This window comes from Callorhinus ursinus, unplaced genomic scaffold (assembly GCF_003265705.2).
Source record: "Callorhinus ursinus isolate GAN/ISIS: 27379988/994484 unplaced genomic scaffold, GSC_fseal_2.0 scaffold87, whole genome shotgun sequence".
NCBI classification, from domain to species: Eukaryota; Metazoa; Chordata; class Mammalia; order Carnivora; family Otariidae; genus Callorhinus; species Callorhinus ursinus.
In genome coordinates, this window is record NW_027397149.1 from 1,334,436 (window position 1) to 1,355,895 (window position 21,460).

General features: G+C 58.2%; 5 protein-coding genes and 1 long non-coding RNA gene across 14 annotated transcripts in view; 4 read left to right on the forward strand and 2 right to left on the reverse strand.

The window, feature by feature from the left end:
• LOC112810422 (uncharacterized) overlaps window positions 1-2,186 on the forward strand; it is a 52,718-nt gene extending 50,532 nt beyond the window's left edge. Inside the window, exon 3 of the long non-coding RNA XR_003204824.2 lies at window positions 1,158-2,186. This is a non-coding gene — a long non-coding RNA (uncharacterized lncRNA). The remainder of the gene's footprint in view (window positions 1-1,157) is intronic.
• A 1,664-nt stretch (window positions 2,187-3,850) lies between these two features.
• CORO1A (coronin 1A) lies at window positions 3,851-9,583 on the forward strand. The gene is made up of 11 exons (XM_025854008.2): window positions 3,851-4,004; window positions 5,592-5,790; window positions 6,978-7,100; window positions 7,196-7,325; window positions 7,427-7,611; window positions 7,769-7,888; window positions 8,104-8,208; window positions 8,336-8,481; window positions 8,598-8,655; window positions 8,768-8,983; window positions 9,362-9,583. Exons 2-11 carry the CDS (start codon window positions 5,593-5,595, stop codon window positions 9,464-9,466), a joined length of 1,386 nt encoding a protein of 461 aa, XP_025709793.1. The 5' UTR covers window positions 3,851-4,004; window position 5,592; the 3' UTR covers window positions 9,467-9,583.
• A 2,040-nt stretch (window positions 9,584-11,623) lies between these two features.
• On the reverse strand, window positions 11,624-12,373 carry BOLA2B (bolA family member 2B). The gene is made up of 3 exons (XM_025853771.2): window positions 12,240-12,373; window positions 12,053-12,150; window positions 11,624-11,766 (listed from the first exon to the last, which is right to left on the reverse strand). The coding sequence occupies exons 1-3, from the start codon at window positions 12,300-12,302 to the stop codon at window positions 11,667-11,669; spliced, it is 261 nt and encodes an 86-aa protein (XP_025709556.1). The 5' UTR covers window positions 12,303-12,373; the 3' UTR covers window positions 11,624-11,666.
• A 61-nt stretch (window positions 12,374-12,434) lies between these two features.
• Window positions 12,435-15,638, forward strand: SLX1A (SLX1 homolog A, structure-specific endonuclease subunit). Of its 2 annotated transcripts, XM_025854009.2 has the most exons (6): window positions 12,486-12,944; window positions 13,531-13,582; window positions 13,672-14,010; window positions 15,062-15,189; window positions 15,356-15,443; window positions 15,525-15,638. In XM_025854009.2, exons 1-6 carry the CDS (start codon window positions 12,757-12,759, stop codon window positions 15,552-15,554), a joined length of 825 nt encoding a protein of 274 aa, XP_025709794.1. In that variant the 5' UTR covers window positions 12,486-12,756; the 3' UTR covers window positions 15,555-15,638. The 2 variants fall into 2 exon arrangements, with proteins under 2 accessions (XP_025709795.1, XP_025709794.1); XM_025854010.2 differs by lacking the exon at window positions 15,525-15,638 and having other exon boundaries at window positions 12,435-12,944; window positions 15,294-15,429.
• Window positions 15,639-17,571: 1,933 nt separating this feature from the next.
• Window positions 17,572-20,488, forward strand: LOC112810457 (sulfotransferase 1A1). Of its 2 annotated transcripts, XM_073888187.1 has the most exons (8): window positions 17,572-17,680; window positions 18,129-18,312; window positions 18,420-18,545; window positions 18,636-18,733; window positions 19,171-19,297; window positions 19,398-19,492; window positions 19,988-20,168; window positions 20,294-20,488. In XM_073888187.1, exons 2-8 carry the CDS (start codon window positions 18,165-18,167, stop codon window positions 20,404-20,406), a joined length of 888 nt encoding a protein of 295 aa, XP_073744288.1. In that variant the 5' UTR covers window positions 17,572-17,680; window positions 18,129-18,164; the 3' UTR covers window positions 20,407-20,488. The 2 variants fall into 2 exon arrangements, with proteins under 2 accessions (XP_073744288.1, XP_025709866.1); XM_025854081.2 differs by lacking the exon at window positions 17,572-17,680 and having other exon boundaries at window positions 18,108-18,312.
• Window positions 20,489-20,650: 162 nt separating this feature from the next.
• SGF29 (SAGA complex associated factor 29) overlaps window positions 20,651-21,460 on the reverse strand; it is a 30,262-nt gene continuing 29,452 nt past the window's right edge. For all 7 annotated transcript variants that reach the window (XM_025853867.2, XM_025853863.2, XM_025853868.2 and 4 more), the window contains one exon: window positions 20,651-20,855. In XM_025853867.2, the coding sequence (XP_025709652.1) occupies window positions 20,739-20,855 (117 nt within the window). In that variant the 3' untranslated portion in view covers window positions 20,651-20,738. The remainder of the gene's footprint in view (window positions 20,856-21,460) is intronic.

A 21,460-nucleotide genomic window follows, 5' to 3' on the forward strand; every position in this document is an offset into this window, starting at 1 on the left:
ATTTATTTATTGAAACTGCGTAATTTGTCCTATAAAATTTTCACACATTTCTAGATTCACACATTTTCATAGTCTAGATTTATGCAGTTGCTTCCTCATGGTGTTATTTAACCTGTTCTTCTATCCCCCTTGTTTCATACAAACTAATAGAGCTAGAGGCTTGATTAGATTCAAGATTCTGGTGATCATTGTAATGATGATTTTGGTAAGAATCCTACAAAGGTGCTACTACGTGCTTATTGCATCATTTTATAGGAGATACATAATATCTGGTTGTCCTACTTTTAGTGATGTTAAGATTGATGGCTGAGCCCTTTTTTTTTAGGCAATCATGTAAAGGAGAACATAAATTATTGCTAACTTTTTTTAGGTGTAATTATGTATTACATAAGGGTATTGTGAACTCAAAACATGCTTAGTGGAAAAAAAACAGACCTATACTGTATGCTTTCATTTGTACGGAAAATTCTATACTGACAAAAAGCGGATCAGTGGTTTCCTGGGGCTAAGGATAAGGATCGGTTATAGATGGGCATAAGGGAACTTTTAGGGGAGATGGAAATATTTCATATCTTGATTATGGTGCTTATTAGTTGGGTATATACATTTGTCAAAACTAATGGAACCATGCACTTAAAAAGAGTGTGGTTTATTGTATGGGAAGAAAGATGTATTTTATTGTAAATAAAGGTGATTTTAGAAGGAAATGAAACAAGGTTACAACTAGAATAAGAAGAATCCCTTCAAAATGGCCACAAAACCATAATATGCCTATGGGGGAAAATCTAATGATATATAAGACCTTTACAGAGAAAATTATAAGATTATATTAAAGAACATAACAAAAGACATAAATACGTGGACCAATAAACTACACACATGGATGGGAGTCTTAATATCATTCCTAAATTAATCTATAAAGTTAATTCAATTTTATTAAAAATTCTAAAAGGTTTTAAAGAAGTCTTTGTCTGTTAGAGGGGCATACTGAAGTTTTTCAGTTGAAATGCTATGATGTCTAGGATTTGTTTTAATAGATGCCAAGAAAATAATGTGGAAGAAGAAATGAATCAACAATGGCCACGTGTTGATAATTTTTGAAGCTGGGGGGTGGGTATGCATTCTAGAAAGTGACCAATATTGTGCATGGTTTACAGGTGAGGGAATATCCCTCTGCCCAGGCAGTAGGACATGGTGAAGCTGCAGTTCTCCGGGTCTGTCTGACTCCATCATGCTCCACAGCCTCTTGAGGGTGGTCCTGTCTCTCTCCATAGCGGATGTACCCATCAGGACTCTTTCAGTTGTAAGTGCCAGAAATCCAACTCAAACTTACTGGCCTATGTGGAAGAAGGAACCTATGTCTTATGTGACAGAAAGGCTAAGGGGTTCAGGCACAGCTTGATCCAGATACTCAAATGATGTCAAGAATATGTCAGTCTTCATATCTCACTTCTGCAGTTGTCTGTGTGGGCTGATTCTGGCCAACTTTTCCTATATGGTGACAAGATAGTCACTGCTAGTGCTGACCTTATAGTCTATCAGCTTACTAACCCCCAGGGGAAAGAGGGCTCTTTTTTCCTAGCAGCTCCAACGAATCTGCTTCTGATTACATAGCCTTGAACCAAGTGCCCATCCCTGAACCAAGCAAAAAAGATTGCTTTGACTGAGGAACTGTGGCCCTGTGCTCACCTTGGATCCCCTCTTGAACTTCAGGGACTGCCAGTGAGGAAAGGTTGATCCCCAAAGGAAAATCCAGATGCGGCCACCAGGAGAGAGGGTTTGGTAAGATGCTGGGCCAGCAGCACCCAACAGGTACACTATCCCAACGCCCCTCATTGGGAGCAGTCAGCCCCTTCTTAGATACAAGAGGAGGCTCATGCAGTACCTTCACCACCCATTGGACGCTCAGTCTTGTGTTCTATGGACATCTGCTTCCGGAGAAGCCAAAACATAACTTCCATCACTGGCCTCCCACAGTCCTCTGCGGCGGCCCCAAACCTGCCCGCCCCACCCCACACTGCAGACCCGCTGGGATGTGAAAGCAGCGTCTGCGCTTCCCAGCTTGTCCCTCTGCATGCCTGTCAGGCTTTTGCTTCTGGGCCAAGGTTTTCAGGTGTCTCGCCAACGCACTGGTCCTCTGCTGGGAAAGGAGGCGCTCCAGGATGGAAGGCAGTGTGAGCCTGTTTCCTCTGTAAAATGGAGGGGGTATCTGCCCCCTAGAGGAGTTGTGCGGATTAAAGGAGCGAGGCATATTCACAGCGCCGAGACAGTCCCCACACGGAGTAGATGCACAGTAAATGCCGCCTGTTATTCTTATCACTTCCAGTGGAGCCTATACATCCCAGTCCAGTCTGTTCTGGTCCAGCGGCAGGCCATCAGGAACACCACCACCCGCAGGCTCCTGTGATTGAATCGTGTGGAACACTTTTACATGCGTTGTCTCATTTGAGCCTTATCACTTTGCAGAGAGGGCAGGAGAGATCATATTTATCCCCCATTTACAGATGAAGAAACTGAGGTTCAGAGAGGTTAGACTTCATGGCCAAGAGCATGCAGCCAGTCAGTGGTGGCGGTGGGATGTGAACCAGTCCCTTGAAGAATCACATTATTGGGCCTTTGCTCAGCTGCCCCTCAGCCCACAGGGCCTCCACCAGTGATGCCCGTTGGCCCTCTCTCATCTTCTCAGGTCCAGCCACAATACCTGGTAAATAGTAATAATGGGGGGGGGGGTGGCGCCTGGGTGGCTCAGTCGTTAAGCGTCTGCCTTCGGCTCATGTCATGATCCCAGTGTCCTGGGATCGAGCCCCCCATTGGGCTCCCTGCTCCTCAGGAAGCCTGCTTCTCCCTCTCCCACTGCCCCTGCTTGTGTTCCCTCTCTCGCTATGTCTCTCTCTGTGAAATAAATAAATAAAATCTTAAAAAAAATTGTAACAATGGGGAGAGCCAACATTTATTAAGCACTTGCTACACTCCAAATGAGGTACATAAAGCTTTGCTTTCCCCATAACCTCTTGAGCTAGGCATGACTCGTACAGAGGGAGAAACTGAGGCTGAGGGAGGTTAAGTAGCCTGCCCAGGGTCACTCGGTAGTGTGACAGCCAGGAGCCAAACTTGGAAAGCAATCTGATTCTGGAGTCCACCTCTCTTACCCTGTGCATTGCGGTCCCCATGACGCCTTCTGCGAATCCAAGGATGACCATGGCGTCCTCCTTCCTCTTGAGTATGGAGTCTGGCTTCCTCCTCTGTTTTAGCATCCTTGGAGCCATCCTTGTGCTCTTCTTCCTCCAGGAGGCTGAGAGCTCTCTGCGGACAGGTACCCGACCCTGACTCATTGACCTCCGCCGCCCCTGTGATGCCAGAGTAATTCATTGGTTCCCTGTGAGGCAGGCGGGGTCGAAAGTGCTCTTGGATGAAGACATGAGATGGGAGAGGAGAAGTGACTCTCTCAAGGCCATCGTTTGTAAATGTAGGAGCCTGGACGAGACCCCAGGGCTCGGCTCTCTGTCCCCGGTCTGGGGGTGGGAGGCGGAAGGCAGCTCAGCCTTAGCTGGGGGTGGGCGTGGGGGCCCGATGGGCGCTCCTGTGAATGCCAGGGACAGGATGGTGAGTGGGCTGGGGGCGGACTGAAGGAGGGAAGAAGGAACAGGGTATTTTTGCATTTTGACATTACAAAAGTGCCGATTAGATTGTCAGCGACTGGCCGGCAGCATCTGTTTGGGTTCGGAGTTGGCAGGCGCGGCCGAGCTGGGCGGAGGGAGGGGCGGCCGCGCCTGGGGGGCGGGGGGAGGGGGGGCGGTGCCTCCGCCCGGAGAAGGGCTATCCCCTTTAAGAGCTCCGCCCAAAGGGGCGCTGCCACCCCTAAGGAGGCGGGCAGACGCCGCTTCTCATTCATTGTCTTGACAAGAGCATCCTCAGCGGGCTGTCTCTGGCTCCGCCGGCTCCTTCCTCCTCCTCCTCCTCCTCTCCCTCCTCCATTTGGGGGGTCACCCATCTCTCAGCAGCAGGTAAGCCTGGGTCCCCGGGGCAAGGGACCGGGCATCGCTGCCCTGGGCCACCTGTGGGGCAGGCGTGAGCTCGGCGGAAGCCGGCCGTGGGGGCGGACGGGCTGTCAGCGCGCCGCTGGGACAGGGGACAGAACCGTCCGCGCCGCGCGTGCAGGAGACTCGCCCGGGGGGGTTGTGCGTGGGAGGGTCCGTCTGCGTGTCCCGGGGCGCTGTGCACAGGCCGGGGTGAGGGACCACCGCAGCCAAGATGGAGGTGGGGGAGCCGGGGGCCTGGCTCGCGCCAGAACGGGCGTCGGGGTGGGGGTGGGGGTGGGGGCAGGGTGGGGTGAGCCGAGCAGCTGCCCTGAGCTTGGAGACAGGAAGGGGTTGAGAGCAAAACAAGAAAAGACCAAGTTCCCCTTTCCGCGGTTTCTGAGCCTGGTACCTGCGGTGGGGGAGGAGGCAGGGTGGGGCGATGTCTTCCTGCCCCCCAACCTCGGCTTTGGGGCTCCCCTCACCCCAGGCCCAGCTTTCTCACTTGGGACTGATCCACCTGCGCTGGACTGCTTCTCCACCTGCTCCTCACCTGCTTTCTGGGCAGGTGGACCCGGAGCCTCCTGAAGCCTCACAGGGCAGGCTGGGGCGGGGTGGGTGGGGGTTTGGGGGGCCAGCGAGATGGACCAGGGCCAAAGGCAGTCTAAGGGGCGAAGCTGGAGAGGTGGGGTAGAGGCCTGGGAGGGTGCCCTCTGAGTGGGCGGCATGGCCCCTACACGGGGCAGGAAGGGGATGCACTTGGGTGTCAGGATGGGGCCTGGAGCCTGGGGAGCCGGAGGCAATCCCCGCACTTTCAATTGCTCTCCACCCAGCCAGATGGGGGAAACCATCCTCAGGGACCCCAGAGAAGTCAGCGCCGCCTCTCCCCTCCCGTGCATAGTTCCACAGCGGGTGGAGATGGCACTTAAGGGCACCTGCTTAGGCAGACTCGAGAGGCAGAGGTGTGGGGAGGAGAGAGTGGGACCCAAGCCATCTGCCTGTTTCTGGAGCCCAGAGACCTGCCTCCTGGGCAGGCCCACATGCTGCTTCTCTCTGGATGCCCAGCCCTGTGCAGAAGGTGAGGGAGGCCCCTGCCCCTGCCTTCAGGATGCTCCCCATGTGGGTATGAAGGATGTGAGGTGTGGTTGTTGTGCCTGACTGAACCCACCCTCCAGGCTGTCGCCACCGAGGCCCCCAGAGGGTGGGAGTGTGAGCCATTGGAGAGGAGGGACTGAGTCTGGCAGCAGTCGACAGATCAGCCCTTGGTGCTACCCCACACCGGGCTCTGCCCTAGAGGCTGAGGGTACAGATGCAAGGCCTGGGGTGGGCAGAGAAGGTGGGCCTTGCTGGTTGGCCAGGAGTGAGAAGGGGTGAGGAGGGCGAGCAAGAGGGAGACAGGATGGCAGTGCCGGATGAGGGGGCAAGGGAGCCCAGGGAGCCCAGGGAGCTGGTGCTGGGGAAGTTAGCTGAGACCTTTAACACCAGCTGAGGGGGTGTCCTGGGGGACACGGGGGACACTCTAAGGTCAGAGTCGACCAAAGGGAGAAAAGCCCTCAAATCCACGTGTCCCCCCAGGATGAGCCGGCAGGTGGTCCGCTCCAGCAAGTTCCGCCACGTGTTTGGACAGCCAGCCAAGGCCGACCAGTGCTATGAGGACGTGCGCGTCTCACAGACCACCTGGGACAGTGGCTTCTGTGCTGTCAACCCCAAGTTCGTGGCCCTGATCTGCGAGGCCAGTGGGGGAGGGGCCTTCCTGGTGCTTCCCCTGGGCAAGGTGAGCCCCTAGAGCCCTTGGGGCAGCGGTCTTCCACTTGAGGGGGCTTCTGGTCCTCCAGTGGCCCCGCGGGGGTCCTGATTAGGTGACTGTCACCAAGCCTTCTTGGGCTGCAGCGCTGTCAGCTGTAAAACTGAGCTGGGCCACATGAGCCTTCCGCCTCCTCCAGCTCCTACGTGCAGTGGTCTCGTGGAAACTGAAGCTCAGGTGACACCAGAAAGGTCACACAGCGAGTCCTGCAGACCCGGGGCCTCCTCCCCTCCGGAGCACAGAGAGGGCTCCTTGGGGTCCGGGCAGACCCAGCGGTGCTCTCAGGGTGGGAGGGGCTCTGGGCCTGGGCAGCCCCCCCCCCCATCTGAGCCCCAGGGAGACCCTCCCGGCCCCCGGCTGCGGGCAGGGAGAATGTAAGAGGCCCTCTCCCCTCCCCCAGACCTGCCTCCCCTCTGCTCCTGCTCGCACCCCCCTTTCGCTCTGCTGACCCCCACCCCCAGCACACTCCTGTGCTCTTGGGGGGTGAGACAGGAAGGGGAGATGGGCCCTAAGTTGTTACCTTAAAAGGGCCGATGGAAGCCAAGAGAAGAGGAAGTGGTTGTGGGGCGAGAGCTGCACACTCTTCACACAGGAAGCCCTGCGGCAGCAGCTGTCCCCGGAAGCGGCCATTTCCAAACCTCTGCTCCTGCCTGGGGCCAGTTAGGACAGACTTCCCCGGTCCCTATCCTGTTGGAAGCACCCCTGCCCATCCCCACACTTCCCTGGGGAACCCTAACCTGAATACGACCTCTCCCACCCAGGGCCTTGGCCTCTCATCCCCAGGAAAGCCTCCGTTGGGGAAGCTGGGGTGGGAGTGCCGGCCCCAGGGCATTGGTGAGAAGGGGGTGGGGGGCAGAGATGTCAGGACCTTGGTCAGGGTCTGCCAGTGAGGCAGGACCAGGGCCCAGTGCGCCCCCTGGTACCCAGCCCCGTAGCCCCGTCCTGCATTACCTGTGGCCAGTCCTTCTGAGATGCCCAGACACCTCTGGGCCTGGGGCAGAGGACCAAACCCTCCTGCCCTAGGCCCCCAGCTCCACCTCGCAGGGAGCCCACTGCCTTCCTCTCTGTGCCTCGCTGAAGGGGTGCGTGTGTGGGGGGGCTGGATCAGGTTGGGAGAGCAAAAGTCCCTCCCTCAGAGGCCCTGCTGTGCCCCCTAGACTGGACGTGTGGACAAGAACGTGCCCACGGTCTGTGGCCACACAGCCCCCGTGCTGGACATCGCCTGGTGCCCGCACAATGATCACGTCATTGCCAGTGGCTCTGAGGACTGCACAGTCATGGTGAGTGGCGGGGGAGGGGGCACGAGGGCCGGGGAAGCTCCAGCACTGGGTCTGCCGCAGGGAGCCCCCAAGTCTCACTGGCCCCTTCTCTGCAGGTGTGGGAGATCCCTGACGGGGGCCTGATGCTGCCCCTGCGGGAGCCCGTCGTCACCCTGGAGGGCCACACCAAGCGCGTGGGCATTGTGGTGTGGCACCCCACAGCCCAGAACGTGCTGCTCAGTGCAGGTGCCTGGGGGAGGGGTGGAGGGAGGGGGAGAGGGGTAGGCCGGTCGTCCGACAGCAAGGGAGGGAGGCTCAGGGCTTCTAACACTGGGGCTATCACCCAGGTTGTGACAACGTGATCCTGGTGTGGGACGTGGGCACTGGGGCAGCCGTGTTGACGCTCGGCTCCGACGTGCACCCGGACACAATCTACAGCGTGGACTGGAGCCGAGACGGCGCCCTCATCTGCACCTCCTGCCGTGACAAGCGCGTGCGCATCATTGAGCCCCGCAAAGGCACCATTGTTGCTGTGAGTGGCCCTGAATCATGACCCTTGACCCTAGGAACTTTGCCCTCCCACGCACCATCTGCCAGGTCCCTGGACGCTACCCCTGTTGCCCTCGGCTGAGTCTGGTGCTTAGGATGTGTGTGTGGGTACCTGACTGGCCACCTCCCTTTCCTTCCAGGAGAAGGACCGTCCCCATGAGGGGACCCGGCCTGTGCGTGCAGTCTTTGTATCTGATGGAAAGATCCTGACCACAGGCTTCAGCCGCATGAGTGAGCGGCAGGTGGCGCTGTGGGACACGGTGAGTGCCGGGTAGGGGGGAGCAGAGATGGGCTCATAGTCCCTGCCCTGCCACTTGCCTGATCACAGAGAGCCACAGGCCTCAGTTTACCCTCTGTGGGATGGGGGTCTCCACTGGCTGTTCTGTGAGGGCCCTCCCCGAGTCCCCGCCCAGTAGGCTCTTGCCAGGCCCAACTTGGCCCAGCTCATTTTTCCCTGTCTCCCCAATCCCTGCAGAAGCACTTGGAGGAGCCACTGTCCCTCCAGGAACTGGACACCAGCAGCGGCGTCCTGCTGCCCTTCTTCGACCCCGACACCAACATAGTCTACCTCTGTGGCAAGGTGTCCCAGTGGGGCAGGGGCTCGCGGGCGGGAGGTGGCGGCGGGGGGGGGGGGGGGGGGGCTTGGAGAGGACCCAACTGCAGGACTGTGTGGTGCTGATCCCCGCATTTGCACCCACCACCTGCAGGGTGACAGCTCTATCCGGTACTTCGAGATCACTTCCGAGGCCCCCTTCCTGCACTATCTCTCCATGTTCAGTTCCAAGGAGTCCCAGCGGGGCATGGGCTACATGCCCAAACGTGGCCTGGAGGTGAACAAGTGTGAGATTGCCAGGTGACTGCCCCCTGACCCTGACCCGAGCATGCTCCCTGGGCAGTGCTGACCCCACGCGGACCTTCGGTTCCAGCCCAACCATGCCACGGGTGTTACTCACCTTCTTATTTCCACAGATTCTACAAGCTGCACGAGCGGAGGTGTGAGCCCATTGCCATGACAGTGCCTAGAAAGGTGATGCTCCCATGTCCCTTCCAGGGCCCCGGGCCAGGCACTGGCCTCGCACAGTTGCAGGGTGGTGGTATGGCCCGAGCACTCTCTTAACCAGCCTTGGCCTTGCCCACAGTCGGACCTGTTCCAGGAGGACCTTTACCCACCCACTGCAGGGCCCGATGCCGCCCTCACGGCCGAGGAGTGGCTGGGGGGCCGGGATGCTGGGCCCCTCCTCATCTCCCTCAAGGACGGCTACGTGCCTCCAAAGAGCCGCGAGCTGAGAGTTAACCGGGGCCTGGACACCGGGCGCAGGAAGACAGCACAGGAGGCCAGTGGGACCCCCAGCTCGGTGAGAAGTGCATGGGAATCTGGGAGTCAGGACAGGAAGACGCGTAGGGCAGGGGCTGCTACTGAGGCGGTTACTGTCCCACTGGAAGGAGGCTGGTGTTTGGGCTATCCTACACTCACGTCGGGGATCCTCTGCAGGGGGAGCAACCCTCTGGGGGCCAAGAGCGAGTAATCCTGAGGGCTCAGAAAGCACGATTCGGGTTTCTTGGCCTGCAGCTGTCTGGGCAGCAGCTGAGAGACAGTCCCTCACTCTGGGACCCTCCCCGGACAGAAGAGACCAGCCCCGGAGCTCTTGGCAGGGCGGGGCCGGGGGGGGGGGATGCCCGGGTGAGGGGAGCCCGGGCTGGAGCTGGGACTAACGCAGCACTGGACCCCCCAGGACGCCGTATCCCGGCTGGAGGAGGAGATGAGGAAGCTCCAGGCCACGGTGCAGGAGCTCCAACAGCGCCTGGAGAGGCTGGAGGAGACGGTCCAGGCCAAGTAGGGACCTTCGGGCCTCAGCAGGGGCCACAGCCTCACCTCCCTCCCACCATTTGCACCCTTCTCCTCAGGCCACGATGGCAGATACAAAATAATAATAAAATGGCTTTATTTTCTGGTACCTCTGACTCCGATGGCCACCTGGGTGCTGGGTCTGTTGAACTGACCTGCCCTCGAGCTGCCCCCTCGGTTGCCTTGATGAGATTCCTGCCCACGGCAGGAGTCGGCGGGGGGACACCTCTGAGCACCCCGGGACACAAGAACAGGCTGCGGTGGGTGGGAGCCGCCTCATGCTCGTGTGGGTTGAGCTGGCAGGGTCTGAGCTATGCAAGGCCCTTGGCTGGGGCCTCAGAAATAACCACGATGACTCAGAATTTGCCTTTCCTGGTCAACCACAGGTCGCTGCATGCGACTGTACTGTCACTGTCACTCGTGGGGAGACAGAACTCACATAACACTTAGACGGCCCTTATAGGACACGTTTCAAATTGCAAGCCCAAGGGAGCAAAATCAGGGGCTCTTTTGTGAGGCCAAAGCTTAGAACCGAACCCTGGTTTACAGGTGAGGACACAGAGGCACAGAGCAGGAGAGGGGCCCGTGGGAGGCAGACCTTGAGTCATGAGCCGTCCCCCCTTCTGGTTCCCAGTTCTCCTGCCGTGTTGCTGCCTCTCAGTCCCTCACTCTGGGACCCTCCCCAGATAGAAGAGACCAGTCAGGCCCTGTCAAGTGGGGGCTTAGAGGTGGGTGTCTGATGCCCAACTCTGTGGGGCTGGGGCAAGGTTGGCGGGACGGGTGTCCTGGCCACAGCAGAGCTCACCTCATACCACACAGGGACCACAGCAAGGACTAAGTGCCTCATTCACCAACCCTGGCTCCCGCACACAGGGAAAAAACATCTGCTTAGAGAGGCAGCTGCATGGACGTCCCTGTCGGCCCATCGGAGTCTCACCATGTGACCCTGGGCCAGTCACTTCTCTCCAGGCCTCAGGTGCTCTATAAGATGGGGAGGGAATAACATGGCAGCTCTGTGAATGCAGTGGGTGGATCCAATCAGGGGTGTGATAAAGAGAGAAGCAGAAAATCTGGAAGGTGGGCCTCTTAAAGCGACACCTTCCGGAGCCTCTCCTGCACAGCGGTGGTGACGTGGCCTCCTAGTGAAGTCGTACTTGAGTACATTCAGTCACTGGCTCTTCCCCTGGCCCAAGGGAACCGAGGAAAGTTCAGGAAAGGATCCCAGGAACCCAGAAGGGTTAATCTGTCATCGCCAGGACTTCCAGGTTCACTAGCCCGTTCTCCCTCTGACAGGAACAAGAGGGAGGTAGGAAGTGGGGATGGCTATTTAGGGGCCAAGAAACTGGCCCTGAAAAGGGGAGCAGAGTGGTGGGATGGTTGAAGACCAATCCTTCACCCCCAAAGAGCCCTGGCCCCATCTGGGTCACCTGCTACCCTCCTGGGTCCCAGGGACCGCATCTGTGGCAGGCCTTACCAATCCTGGCACCTGTGTTTAAGATTGATACTACAGGTATCATGTGCCCCAATTTTATGGCCCAGGTGGCCTTATTTTCCTGCTTTAACCCTATCCCTATCTCCTGCCCACAGCTCCATTCCTGACCCTCATGGTCTCCCCAGGGGTAACTGTGGCCACATGAAGCCCTGGGCTAGAGGGTCACTGGATTTTCTCCAGTGAACCGGACAACAGCATTCCAGGTGTCGCGGCATCCCTGCTGGGGTACCACCTCCCCTGAGACCCCGAGGGGCTGGGTAACCTGCAGGGAAGTGTTGGATCCTCTACTATGCCTCTGACATTAGGGTGATGTTGGGAAGTGGGGGAAGTTTGTTAAATTGGCCAGCACCCTGAAACCCTGGGTACTTTTCCATCTGTGCATCTTCAAAACTGGCAGAAGGCAGGACCCCCTGGTAACGGCCAATGAATAGCAGCAGTGTTCCTAGGGTTCGACCAAGAATTACAGAGAAGATCGGTGCTGCCTGCCCTGGAAGAGACTTTAAAGATAGAACTTTCATTTTATAAGTGGAGACACAGAGGCCTGTGTGTGAAGGACTTGTCCAAGGTAAGACAGTGGAGAGTGGTAGGGCAGGGAGAAACCAGGCTCTGGACTCAAGCTCAGCATCGCTCCCACACACAACACACTGACACAGAAGCTGGCCCTGATTCATAATTTAATGGCTGTGCAGGCCTTGGTCTCTTATTTCTGCTGCTCACGGGCCCACTGCTCTGGGGTCAGGGTTTTCTGCTCAAAGGCATGAATGTGCAGAAGCTCTTCCGCTAGGCACGTGTTCACCAGCCTGGGGGAGAGATGGGGTTAGGAAATGGAAGGCCGGGGCCTGAGTCGCGGCCTCAGAAGGTAGGGTGACCCAGGAGACTCCCCAAGTTGTGCCCCCGGGGCTTGGGAACCAAAGAGGCAGAGGGCCTAAGTCTCAATACAGGAGCCACGAAGGCGGGATCCTTGGGGCCGCGGTTCACGGTGTAGGGCCCCACCGGCGGGGATGAGGGAGTTAGGTTTCGGGGAGTGGCCAGGGTTGGGGTCCCATCCCTGGGATCGCGCTGAGCGAGGTATTCCCGAGGCCTCACCGGTGTCTCTGAAGCAGTGGCTTCCCCTCGAACTTGGCCGACACCACCAGGACTCGGAAGCTGGACGCGCAACGGTTGGGAGTCGTGTCCTCGACTTCCTATGGGGCAGAACGGTGGGGAGAGGGTGAAATCCGCCCCTCAGGCGCGCTTTTCCCCTCGCTGGGAGACTCCAGGCCGCGCAACGCACCACATGCTCTGCCTCCAGGTCCCGCTGCAGCTTCTCCCGAAGGTACTCGGCGCTGAGTTCCATTGCGGCAGCCCAGAAGGGGCGGCAGCCCAGCCGGGATGGAACCCCAGCTCCGACCCCAGCCACACTGCTTCCGCCCTTACTGACGCCACTTCCGCTGAGGCCTCTACTTCCGCCCTAAGGCGTCCGTAAACCAGGCACTTCCGCCCTCACGCAAGCCCAACTTTCCAACTGTCCTGGGTTTCCGCGCTTACCATCGGCCAGCCAATCAGAATCTGCACAAGGACGGATTCGGGCGCTAATAGGTGTCCGCCGCCTGCCTCGCAGCCTGGGTTCTGTGGGCCGATTTGGACACCCTACTTCAGTCAGGAGAGGGTGCGCGAACCTGCATTTGCTGCGGCCTCTAGGGTACCTCGCGATCGCCCCCAAACGCTTTTTCCGAGACAAGCATCTTGCGGCCCTGGCAGTTCAGCCCTCCCTGAGGTCACAGGTCGCAGCAATCAACCCACAAGTCCCGATGGGCCCTGCGGGGGACGCGGCGAGGCCCGGGCGCTTCTTCGGCGTCTACCTGCTCTACTGCCTGAACCCTCGGCACCGGGGTCGCGTCTACGTGGGGTTCACCGTCGACCCTGCTCGTCGGGTCCGGCAGCACAACGGGGGCCGCAAAAAAGGCGGGGCCTGGCGGACCAGCGGACGCGGGCCCTGGTAAGAGGGAGCGGATTTCTGTGTGGAGGAGGGCTTCAAGGAGGAGGCGGGGCTCGGAGGAGGAGAGGCCTGCCGAGAGGGGCAGGGCCAGGCCAGGCCAGTGGGCGGAGCCCGTGTGGTGGCCGATAACAGGGCCGAGGGGCGGGGTCCTGGCGACGAGGGCGGGCCTATCACAGGGGAGGTGCGTGGTTGGGGGGAAGGCGCGGGGTGGGGGAGGGAAGGCGGAGCCCTGTGAAACTCCGCTGTAGGATGAAGGAAGGGGTTGGGTAGGAAGGGGACTAATGATCTAGGCTTGGTCCGGTGACAGCAGGCTGATGAACAAGGCGGGGTTTGGTAAAGAGAGAGCCTGCAAGGGAGAGGAACTGAGGAGGGCAGTTAAGTACCTGTGCTGGAGGCGGGGCCTGAGGTTGGCAGGTGCGAAGGGACGTACCTCCACGAGGGGGGCGGAGCCTCGCGGACGTGGTTTGAAGCCGGGCGTGAGAACTCCACTCCCGGGTAGGACTGGGGGCGAACCATGGCGAGGGGATTCGGCTTGACACCGGCTGGGGTGGGCTCTCACGGGCCGCGTCCTCATTCTCGTCCCCAGGGAGATGGTGCTTATCGTGCACGGCTTCCCTTCCGCCGTGGCCGCCCTTCGGGTAAGAAAGGAGACGGGGGCGGTGGGAGGACGGGCTGGGGCTTGGGGCCTAACCCGGGCGGCCCTGAAGCCCCTACTCCCCGCCCGCAGTTCGAGTGGGCCTGGCAGCACCCGCACGCCTCGCGCCGCCTGGCGCACGTGGGCCCGCGCCTGCGCAGCGAGGCCGCCTTCGTTTTCCACCTGCGCGTGCTGGCGCACATGCTGCGCGCGCCGCCCTGGGCGCGCCTCCCGCTCACCGTGCGCTGGCTGCGCGCCGACTTCCGACGTGAGCTGTGCCCGCCGCCGCCGCCGCACATGCCGCTGGCCTTCGGGCCTCCGCCGCCCCGCGCCTCGGCGACGGGGCGCCGAGCCGGCCCCTTAGCTGACCCGGAGTCCGAACCCGACCAAGACGCCGAGGCCAGCTGCGCCCTGTGCGCGCGCTCCTTCCAGGTGAGCCACCCTACGCCGTCTCCAGGTCGCTGCGAACGACTTGGGATCCAGCTGTTTATTGAAGGATGGGGCGCCCCACTGACACCCTTTGCCCTCATCACTAAAATGGGGATGATAGTACTGGCTGCCATTCCTCGAAACCGGTACCCTCCTGCTCAGGGCCTTTACCCTTCCCCTTTGACTGGAAGGTTCCTCCCTAGACCTTCACTTCAGTCTTTATAAAATGCCACCTTCTCCTTCTCCATGAGGTCTTCCTTGGCTCTCCCGTCTAAGACTGCAGTTCTGGGGGCGCCTGGGTGGCTCAGTCGTTAAGCGTCTGCCTTCGGCTCAGGTCATGATCCCAGGCTCCTGGGATCGAGCCCCGCATCGGGCTCCCCGCTCAGCGGGAAGCCAGCTTCTCCCTCTCCTACTTCCCCCTGCTGTGTTCCCTCTCTCGCTGTCTCTCTCTCCGTGTCAAATAAATAAAATCGTTAAAAAAATAAAATAAAACTGCGGTTCTTTCTTGTACACTCCCCTGCCTTTTTTTCCCCCCTTAAAGCCTAAACACTTATTGTCGAACATAGTAGGTGTTTTATCTTATTGTCAGTTTCTCCCCTGCCCCAACAATACAAGGCAGTTCTTGTTCACTGCTGTAGAAAAGGATCTGGCAAGCAGCGGGTAGCCAATAAATATTTAACAAATTGGCTGAGCCTGATGGGCCTAACTTCTGAGCTCTGAGGAAATGTAAATTGAGTACTTGCCATTCAGAGATTAAGTGACCTGCCTGAGATCACTTCGCCTGTAAGAACTATAGGTCTGGCTGCAGTGGCCAATGCTGTTTATATAATCACTGCTAATGCTCAGGGGAGATTGGCTTAGCTTAGTGCCTGTGGGCAAGTGTTGTAACCTCGCCATGCCTCAGTTTCATCTATACAACACAAATAGTAGTATATACCTCATAGCGTTGTTTCATGTGAAGCCTCTGGAACAGTGTCTGGTCCATAGAAATTCTGAGTGTTAGCTACATCATTCCTCCTAGTTTTCTCTTTTACCTGCCTGCCACTTCTGACAGGATGAAGAGGGCCCCCTGTGCTGCCCCCACCCTGGCTGCCACCTAAGAGCCCACATGATCTGCCTAGCGGAGGAGTTCCTGCAAGAGGAGCCAGGGCAGCTTCTGCCCCTAGAGGGCCAGTGCCCGGGGTGAGTCCAACACCCCCACCCCAGCATGGTTGAGCTCTGGGAAGATGGTGCCGGTTGTCCAAGTTCAGGCCCCGGGGCAGCTGAGTCCTTATCTTGGCACCCAGGGCCTAGCCTGCAGGAGGCTTGTGATCCTGACTCTGTCTCCTACCAACTGCACCCTTGGTAGCTGTAAGAACTCACTGCTGTGGGGAGACCTGATCTGGCTGTGCCGGATGGGCGCCGAGGAGGAAGAGGAGGACTTGGAATTAGAAGAGGTGAGACGTGGCTTTGGCCCCAGCTTCCCTACCCCACCCCATACCCGAGGCTGCCTTTGACCAGTCCTCTTGTCTCCACAGGAACACTGGACAGACATGCTGGAGACCTGATCCTCAGCGCCCCCAACCCTCTGCCTCCCCTGTGGGTCTGGGCACTTTTTACTTGAGTACAATAAAGAGTCTGAGTTAAGGGAACTTTCTGGTGTTTGCTGGGGGGTGCCGGGGGTGGGGCAGCGCTGGAGCTAGGAGACAGAGGCCCTGCCAGTCACTGGGGCCTGAGGAGAAGAGCAGAGTGGGGAGGGACCACTCACTCGCCTGGACCAGGCTGTCCTCTTCCTGGAGGCCCATGTGCCTCAGCTTTCCCCTGCATGCTACTGACGTCACACAGTTCTTTGAGTGCTTGGGAGACTCACACCCTTGACTCAGAGCCCATCCAAATCCAGTGCCCAGCTTGACTTTGGACTTTAATCCAAACAGTAAGGACAGAGGCCAAAAGTGGGGTGGGTAGGGGTATACGCTACCCTATGGGGCCCTGTGGCTCTCTAAGCCCCAACTCCTTCTTGTCTCTGTCTGGGAGCCCCTTTAAACCCAGTGAAAGTGGGGCGCCTGGGTGGCTCAGTCGTTAAGCGTCTGCCTTCGGCTCAGGTCATGATCCCAGGGTCCTGGGATCGAGCCCCGCATCGGGCTCCCTGCTTGGTGGGAAGCCTGCTCTTCTCCCTTTCCCACTCCCCCTGCTTGTGTTCCTGCTCTCTCTCTCTGTCAAATAAATAAATAAAATCTTTAAAAAAAAATAAAGGGGCGCCTGGGTGGCTCAGTTGGTTAAGCGACTGCCTTCGGCTCAGGTCATGATCCTGGAGTCCCGGGATCGAGTCCCGCATCGGGCTCCCTGCTCAGCGGGGAGTCGGCTTCGCCCTCTGACCTTCCCCCCTCTCATGTGCTCTCTCTCTCAAACAAATAAATACAATCTTTATTTAAAAAATAAAATAAAATAAACCCAGTGAAAGAAAAGCACCTTGTGGGGGCCATGGTTCTGTCACCAATCATGAATGAGTCTCCATGAAATCCTCAGGAGCTGGACTCACTCCCAGGGTTATGAGACTCTGTGTTCTTGCCCTTTTGTCTCCCTGCTGCCTCAGAAAGCCTGCCCCACCTCTGCTCCGCCCCAACCCCAATCAACCAGCCCCCTTCCCCCCATTGCTCTGTACTGGCCCTGTCAGAGGTCAGACTAGCAGTTCTGGAATGCCAGCACTCCTAGAACATCAGTGGGGGCCACTCCCAGCCTGAACCTCTGGCATCTTCAAGACTGGCCTGGAGCCACAGGAAGGTGAATGGCCCTGCTCACGAGAGTGCCACCTTTCCTCCCCCACTCTAAACTGGCTGGCTCCATCAGAACAAGCTGTCGGGGGCGCCCAGGTGGCTCAGTCAGTTAAGCATCTGCCTTCGGCTCTGGTCATGATCCCGGGGTCCTGGGATGGAGCCCCGCATCGGGCTCCCTGCTCAGCAGAGAGCCTGCTTCTCCCTCTCCCTCTGCTGCTCCCCCTGCTTGCTCTCTCTCTCTCTGTGTGTCAAGTAAATAAATAAAATTAAAAAAAAAAAAAAAAAGAACAAGCTGTCAGTTGGCCTGCCCTGCAGGGGTGGAGTTCAGAGGGCAGGTCAGAAGCAAAGATTACAGCTCCCAAAACCCCCCAAAATAAAAGTGAAAACTTACTAGGCTCTTTTGTCTAGTTTCAGTCTTCCCTTTATTTTCTACACACCAAACCCACATCTTGGGTTTTCAGGCCAGTCTAAGCTTGGCTCCTGCTGGGGTGCTAAGGAGGGGAACACAGGAGGGTCCTCCCACTCTAAACTCCACCCTTTCCTTCCTGGAGGCTGGCTCCAGATCCCTCCCACTTTGGATTTAACAACCCGTCAGCTCAAGAGCAGTTCTGCACTCACCACACGGCACCCAGTAAGCCACAGCACCAAGAGAGGTCTGGTGAGTGCCCGGGGCGGGGGGGGTGGGCTGGGCAGGGCTAGCCCCTCTCTCTCTGCTGCTGCCAGAGTGGCATCCTTGCCCTTTCCCCCTGGATGGTCCATTTCAATCAGCCAACCACAACCCCGGCTGAAACCCCCTTCCCTCTTCCATTGACCCACCACTTTTGCTCATCCGCATACCAGACTCTGGCCCCCCCAAACAAGCTCAAGTTGTTCAGCTGGCTGTGTTTATCCCCGAGCCAAGACGGAGTGCGGTTTGGCAGGTGGGGCCGACCTTTGAAATGTTTGCATGCGTGAGGGGCCCACGTTGCTCAGAGGGACGGCCTGGAGAGCAGGCCGGTGCAGTAGGCCAGGAGCTGCCAGAAGTAGTGGGAGGAGGAGAACCGGCAGGCGCCGGAGTAGTAGTGCTCAAGTAACGCTCAAGTAGTGGAGTCTCCCGGAGCTTCCAGAAAAACCGGGATTGGGCCCCAGAGAGTGATTTAATTGGGTTGGGGTGTGGCTCAGGCACGGAGATCTTTATAAGCCCTGCAGGTAAAGCAAAGGTGCAGCCAGTGCCGTGACCCACTGCATGAGCGTTCTGTCTGGGTTTGAACCCCAGCTCCCACCACCCACTAGCTTTGTGAGCAGGGGCAAGTCAGCCGCAGTCCCTAGTCAGCCGCAGTCCCTCATCGTAAAGCAAGATTTCAACAGATGGCATGTTGTGATGTTAAGGCAAGTTGGCCGCACTCTGGCCCTTGACGCTGCAGCATGGAGCTCATCCAGGACACCTCGCGCCCGCCCCTGAAGTATGTGAAGGGGATCCCTCTCATCAAGTACTTTGCAGAGGCACTGGGGTCACTGCAGGACTTCCAAGCCCAGCCTGATGACCTGCTTATCAGTACCTACCCCAAATCTGGTAGGTGATGAGGGCCATCCACCCCTCTCCTGGGCCACAGTCCCCTATTTTGGACCAGCAGGGGGCTGCCCTCAGCCCTGCTCACCGACCCTTTCCCTGCTCTCCAGGCACCACCTGGGTGAGTGAGATCCTGGACATGATCTACCAAGGCGGTGATGTACAGAAGTGTCAAAGGGCCCCCATCTTCATGCGGGTACCCTTCCTTGAGTTCAAGGTTCCAGGGATTCCCACAGGTGTGTAGTGGGGCTCTGGGGACCAGTGGAGCAGAGGGAGGGGGCAGGACTGGGCTCCAGCTCAGCAGACTTTCCCTACCCATGGCATAGGTTTGGAGGTTCTGAAAGACATACCAGCTCCACGACTCATCAAGACACACCTGCCCTTGGCTCTGCTCCCCCAGACCTTGCTGGATCAGAAGGTCAAGGTGAATGGCAGAGGAAGCTAGGGAAGGAGGCTGCTGGGGCCATCCCAGCTTTGGCCCTATCTGCTGGGAAGGTCTCATCTTAGGGGAGGAGGCGGTCTGCTTCATCCTGTTGTGGGGGTCAGGGAACAGGAGACTCCTCTGGGGAGAGCTGAGAAAGGCAGTCTTCTCTGCAGGCCTCCCCAGGCCTGCAGAGGAGGGGGCTGGTGAGAATCTGGCACACCTTGTTCCCAATCTGGGTATGGCACCACTGAGGGGGATTAGCTGATCATAAAGTATGGTTCCAGGGACCACGAGCAAGTCAGCCGCTAAGCTTTATTACCCCCTTGGCCAGACCAAGAGCTAACGTCCCTCACAGGGATGCTGTGAAGGGTGGAACCACCTGGCTCGCTGTGTGGTGATGATGCTTGGGTGTGTGGGGGGGTCATCTGTCCCTCCAGGTGGTCTACATGGCCCGCAACGCAAAGGATGTGGCTGTCTCCTATTACCACTTCTACCGCATGGCCAAGGTGCACCCAGACCCTGACACCTGGGACAACTTCCTGGAGAAGTTCATGGCTGGGGAAGGTGGGGCCTGAATCTGGAGGAAGGAGCGGGGCGGAGCTGAGCGGCAGCCTGCCCAAACTAATACCAGCCCGTGTGTCCATGTCTCTGCCCCTCTGCCCAGTGTCCTATGGGTCCTGGTATCAGCATGTGCGGGAGTGGTGGGAGCTGAGCCACACCCACCCCATGCTCTATCTCTTCTACGAGGACATGAAAGAGGTGAGGCCGCCTGCTGCTGCTTCCCTCCAAGTCACCCGTGGAGAAGCAGGAACCTGCCAGGGACCTGCCAAGGCTCTCTTGGCCGCCTGCCCTCCGGCAGCCCCACACCAGTCCCCCGGGCCCCCCAACCCGCCTTCCTGCCCAGGGCTTGGAGCCGCAGCGTCTCCCAGGCAGCAAGGCCATATAGCTCTGATCTCAGACCCGACACAGAGCCATCCGCCAGCATTCTCTGCTGTTGCTCTCCCTGCAGCCACAGTTACGAAAGAGGAGCGGCCATGCGCTCACCCATCAGGACCCAAACAAGAGCTTATTTCAGGGTCACAGGGCAGGGGCAACTAATGTGCCCCAGGGAAAGAGGACCCAAGTCAAGGAGGTGGGGCTGAGAGGTCTCTAGGCGGAAATGGCCAGATCCCCGAGGAGTTAGGGGGGGCCCTCTCTTTGGTTTGCTCAGTGAGCAATCCCAATGTCCACTAAAGAGCCCCTCTGCTGCTCCAGAATCCCAAAAGGGAGATTCAGAAGATCCTGAAGTTTGTGGGGCGTTCCCTGCCAGACGAGACCGTGGATCTCATCGTCCAGCACACATCTTTCAAGGAGATGAAGAACAACTCCAAGGCTAACTACAGCACCATACCCCTTCACGTCATGGACCACAGCATTTCGGCCTTCATGAGGAAAGGTGAGTGCCCGTGCAAGACGGGCACCTGGGGAGGCAAGCGTGGACGCGGCGGCAAGGGCTGGCCTGAGCCACCCTGGGCCTGCTCTGTGGCTGGGGCCTGCAGCCGTCCTCCCCTCTGTCCACAGGCATCTCGGGGGACTGGAAGACCACCTTCACTGTGGCCCAGAATGAGCGCTTTGATGCCGACTATGCCAAGAAGATGGAGGGCTGCGGCCTCAGCTTCCGCACCCAGCTGTGAGTGGTGCTCCCTGGGAGGCACGCCGAAGACCCCACTGCGGTGACCTGCCCCCAGCCTCAAAAATAAAATTCCATGTGTATTACACTGAGAGTCTTTAATGCAGGCAAAGAGCAAACCTGAGCTAAAAGGAAATGCCCACTGGGACCAAATGAAGCCATCTCCCCTGTGGCCTCCAATTCCCCAACTTGCCCTGTTATGGGGAAGGGGAGAAGGGCCTGGAAAAATAAAACCAAGGAGACGCAGGCAAAGGGGAACAATATTTATTTGCCACAAAACCTTTTGTTGCATTCCCCTGTGAAGGTGGAAGGAGACTGTGAGTCTGCCAGCCCACTTCACTTTTTCTTGGGCTCCTTACAAGCCACCACGTACCTCTGGGCCACATTGAGGGGAGGGGAGTAACCATCTGCATAGGAGGTGTCTTCAAACAGGACTGAATAGTCATCCTGGGGCTGGGACAGGGGAAGACATGAGGGGCTGGTCAGAGACCCCCCAGCAGGAACCCCAGCCCAGACTGATGGGAACCTCTGGTCCACGGGCTCACAGCCTCTCCTGTCCCCATCTTCACTCTGAACCCAGTCCCTGCTACGGCAGAGCCCTTTTCTCAGCAACGAAGGGCCAGGGCACAAAGAGCAGGGAGGAGAGAGACCTGCTGTCTATGTGGGAGGATTCTACGTGGAGGATCTGGTGCCTTTTGGGGACACTGTGTTAAGGGGATCGAGGAAAACGCAGAGGGCAGCAGGCAGGGCTCCTGGAGGAAGAGGGGAGAACAGCCTTGAAGCTGCCATCAGGTAACGGGTCACCAGCATGAGGGAGCACAGCCCCACACGAAGGAAGGGCAGTGGTGCAACAGTCAAGGTTGGAGGACAGGCCCCGGGTGTGGTGCTGCATGTCTCAGTGCAAAAGTGAGGTGAGACCAGAGGGTACATCGGTCCCACTCCATGCGGGGCTGGCTAGAACTCTGAAGGTTGGAGAGGGGGTTGGCTGGCACTGCCCAAGGGGACAGGGCTGCAGGGCACCTACAGGGCAGAGTGTAAGCAGGAGAGAGAGGGCAACA

Bases quoted from the DNA above. Each gene is read 5' to 3' on its own strand.
- CORO1A (XM_025854008.2), top strand. From the start codon at position 5,593: ATGAGCCGGCAGGTGGTCCGCTCCAGCAAGTTCCGCCACGTGTTTGGA. The intron at 7,101-7,195 runs GTGAGTGGCGGG...CCTTCTCTGCAG, and splicing joins CTGAGGACTGCACAGTCATG to GTGTGGGAGATCCCTGACGG. The intron at 8,209-8,335 runs GTGTCCCAGTGG...CACCACCTGCAG, and splicing joins TAGTCTACCTCTGTGGCAAG to GGTGACAGCTCTATCCGGTA.
- BOLA2B (XM_025853771.2), bottom strand. From the start codon at position 12,302: ATGGAACTCAGCGCCGAGTACCTTCGGGAGAAGCTGCAGCGGGACCTG. The intron at 12,151-12,239 runs GTGCGTTGCGCG...TCTGCCCCATAG, and splicing joins ACCTGGAGGCAGAGCATGTG to GAAGTCGAGGACACGACTCC. The intron at 11,767-12,052 runs GTGAGGCCTCGG...TCTCTCCCCCAG, and splicing joins CCACTGCTTCAGAGACACCG to GCTGGTGAACACGTGCCTAG.
- SLX1A (XM_025854009.2), top strand. From the start codon at position 12,757: ATGGGCCCTGCGGGGGACGCGGCGAGGCCCGGGCGCTTCTTCGGCGTC. The intron at 13,583-13,671 runs GTAAGAAAGGAG...CCCCGCCCGCAG, and splicing joins CCGCCGTGGCCGCCCTTCGG to TTCGAGTGGGCCTGGCAGCA. The intron at 15,190-15,355 runs GTGAGTCCAACA...CACCCTTGGTAG, and splicing joins CTAGAGGGCCAGTGCCCGGG to CTGTAAGAACTCACTGCTGT.
- LOC112810457 (XM_073888187.1), top strand. From the start codon at position 18,165: ATGGAGCTCATCCAGGACACCTCGCGCCCGCCCCTGAAGTATGTGAAG. The intron at 18,313-18,419 runs GTAGGTGATGAG...CCTGCTCTCCAG, and splicing joins CAGTACCTACCCCAAATCTG to GCACCACCTGGGTGAGTGAG. The intron at 19,493-19,987 runs GTGAGGCCGCCT...CTGCTGCTCCAG, and splicing joins TCTACGAGGACATGAAAGAG to AATCCCAAAAGGGAGATTCA.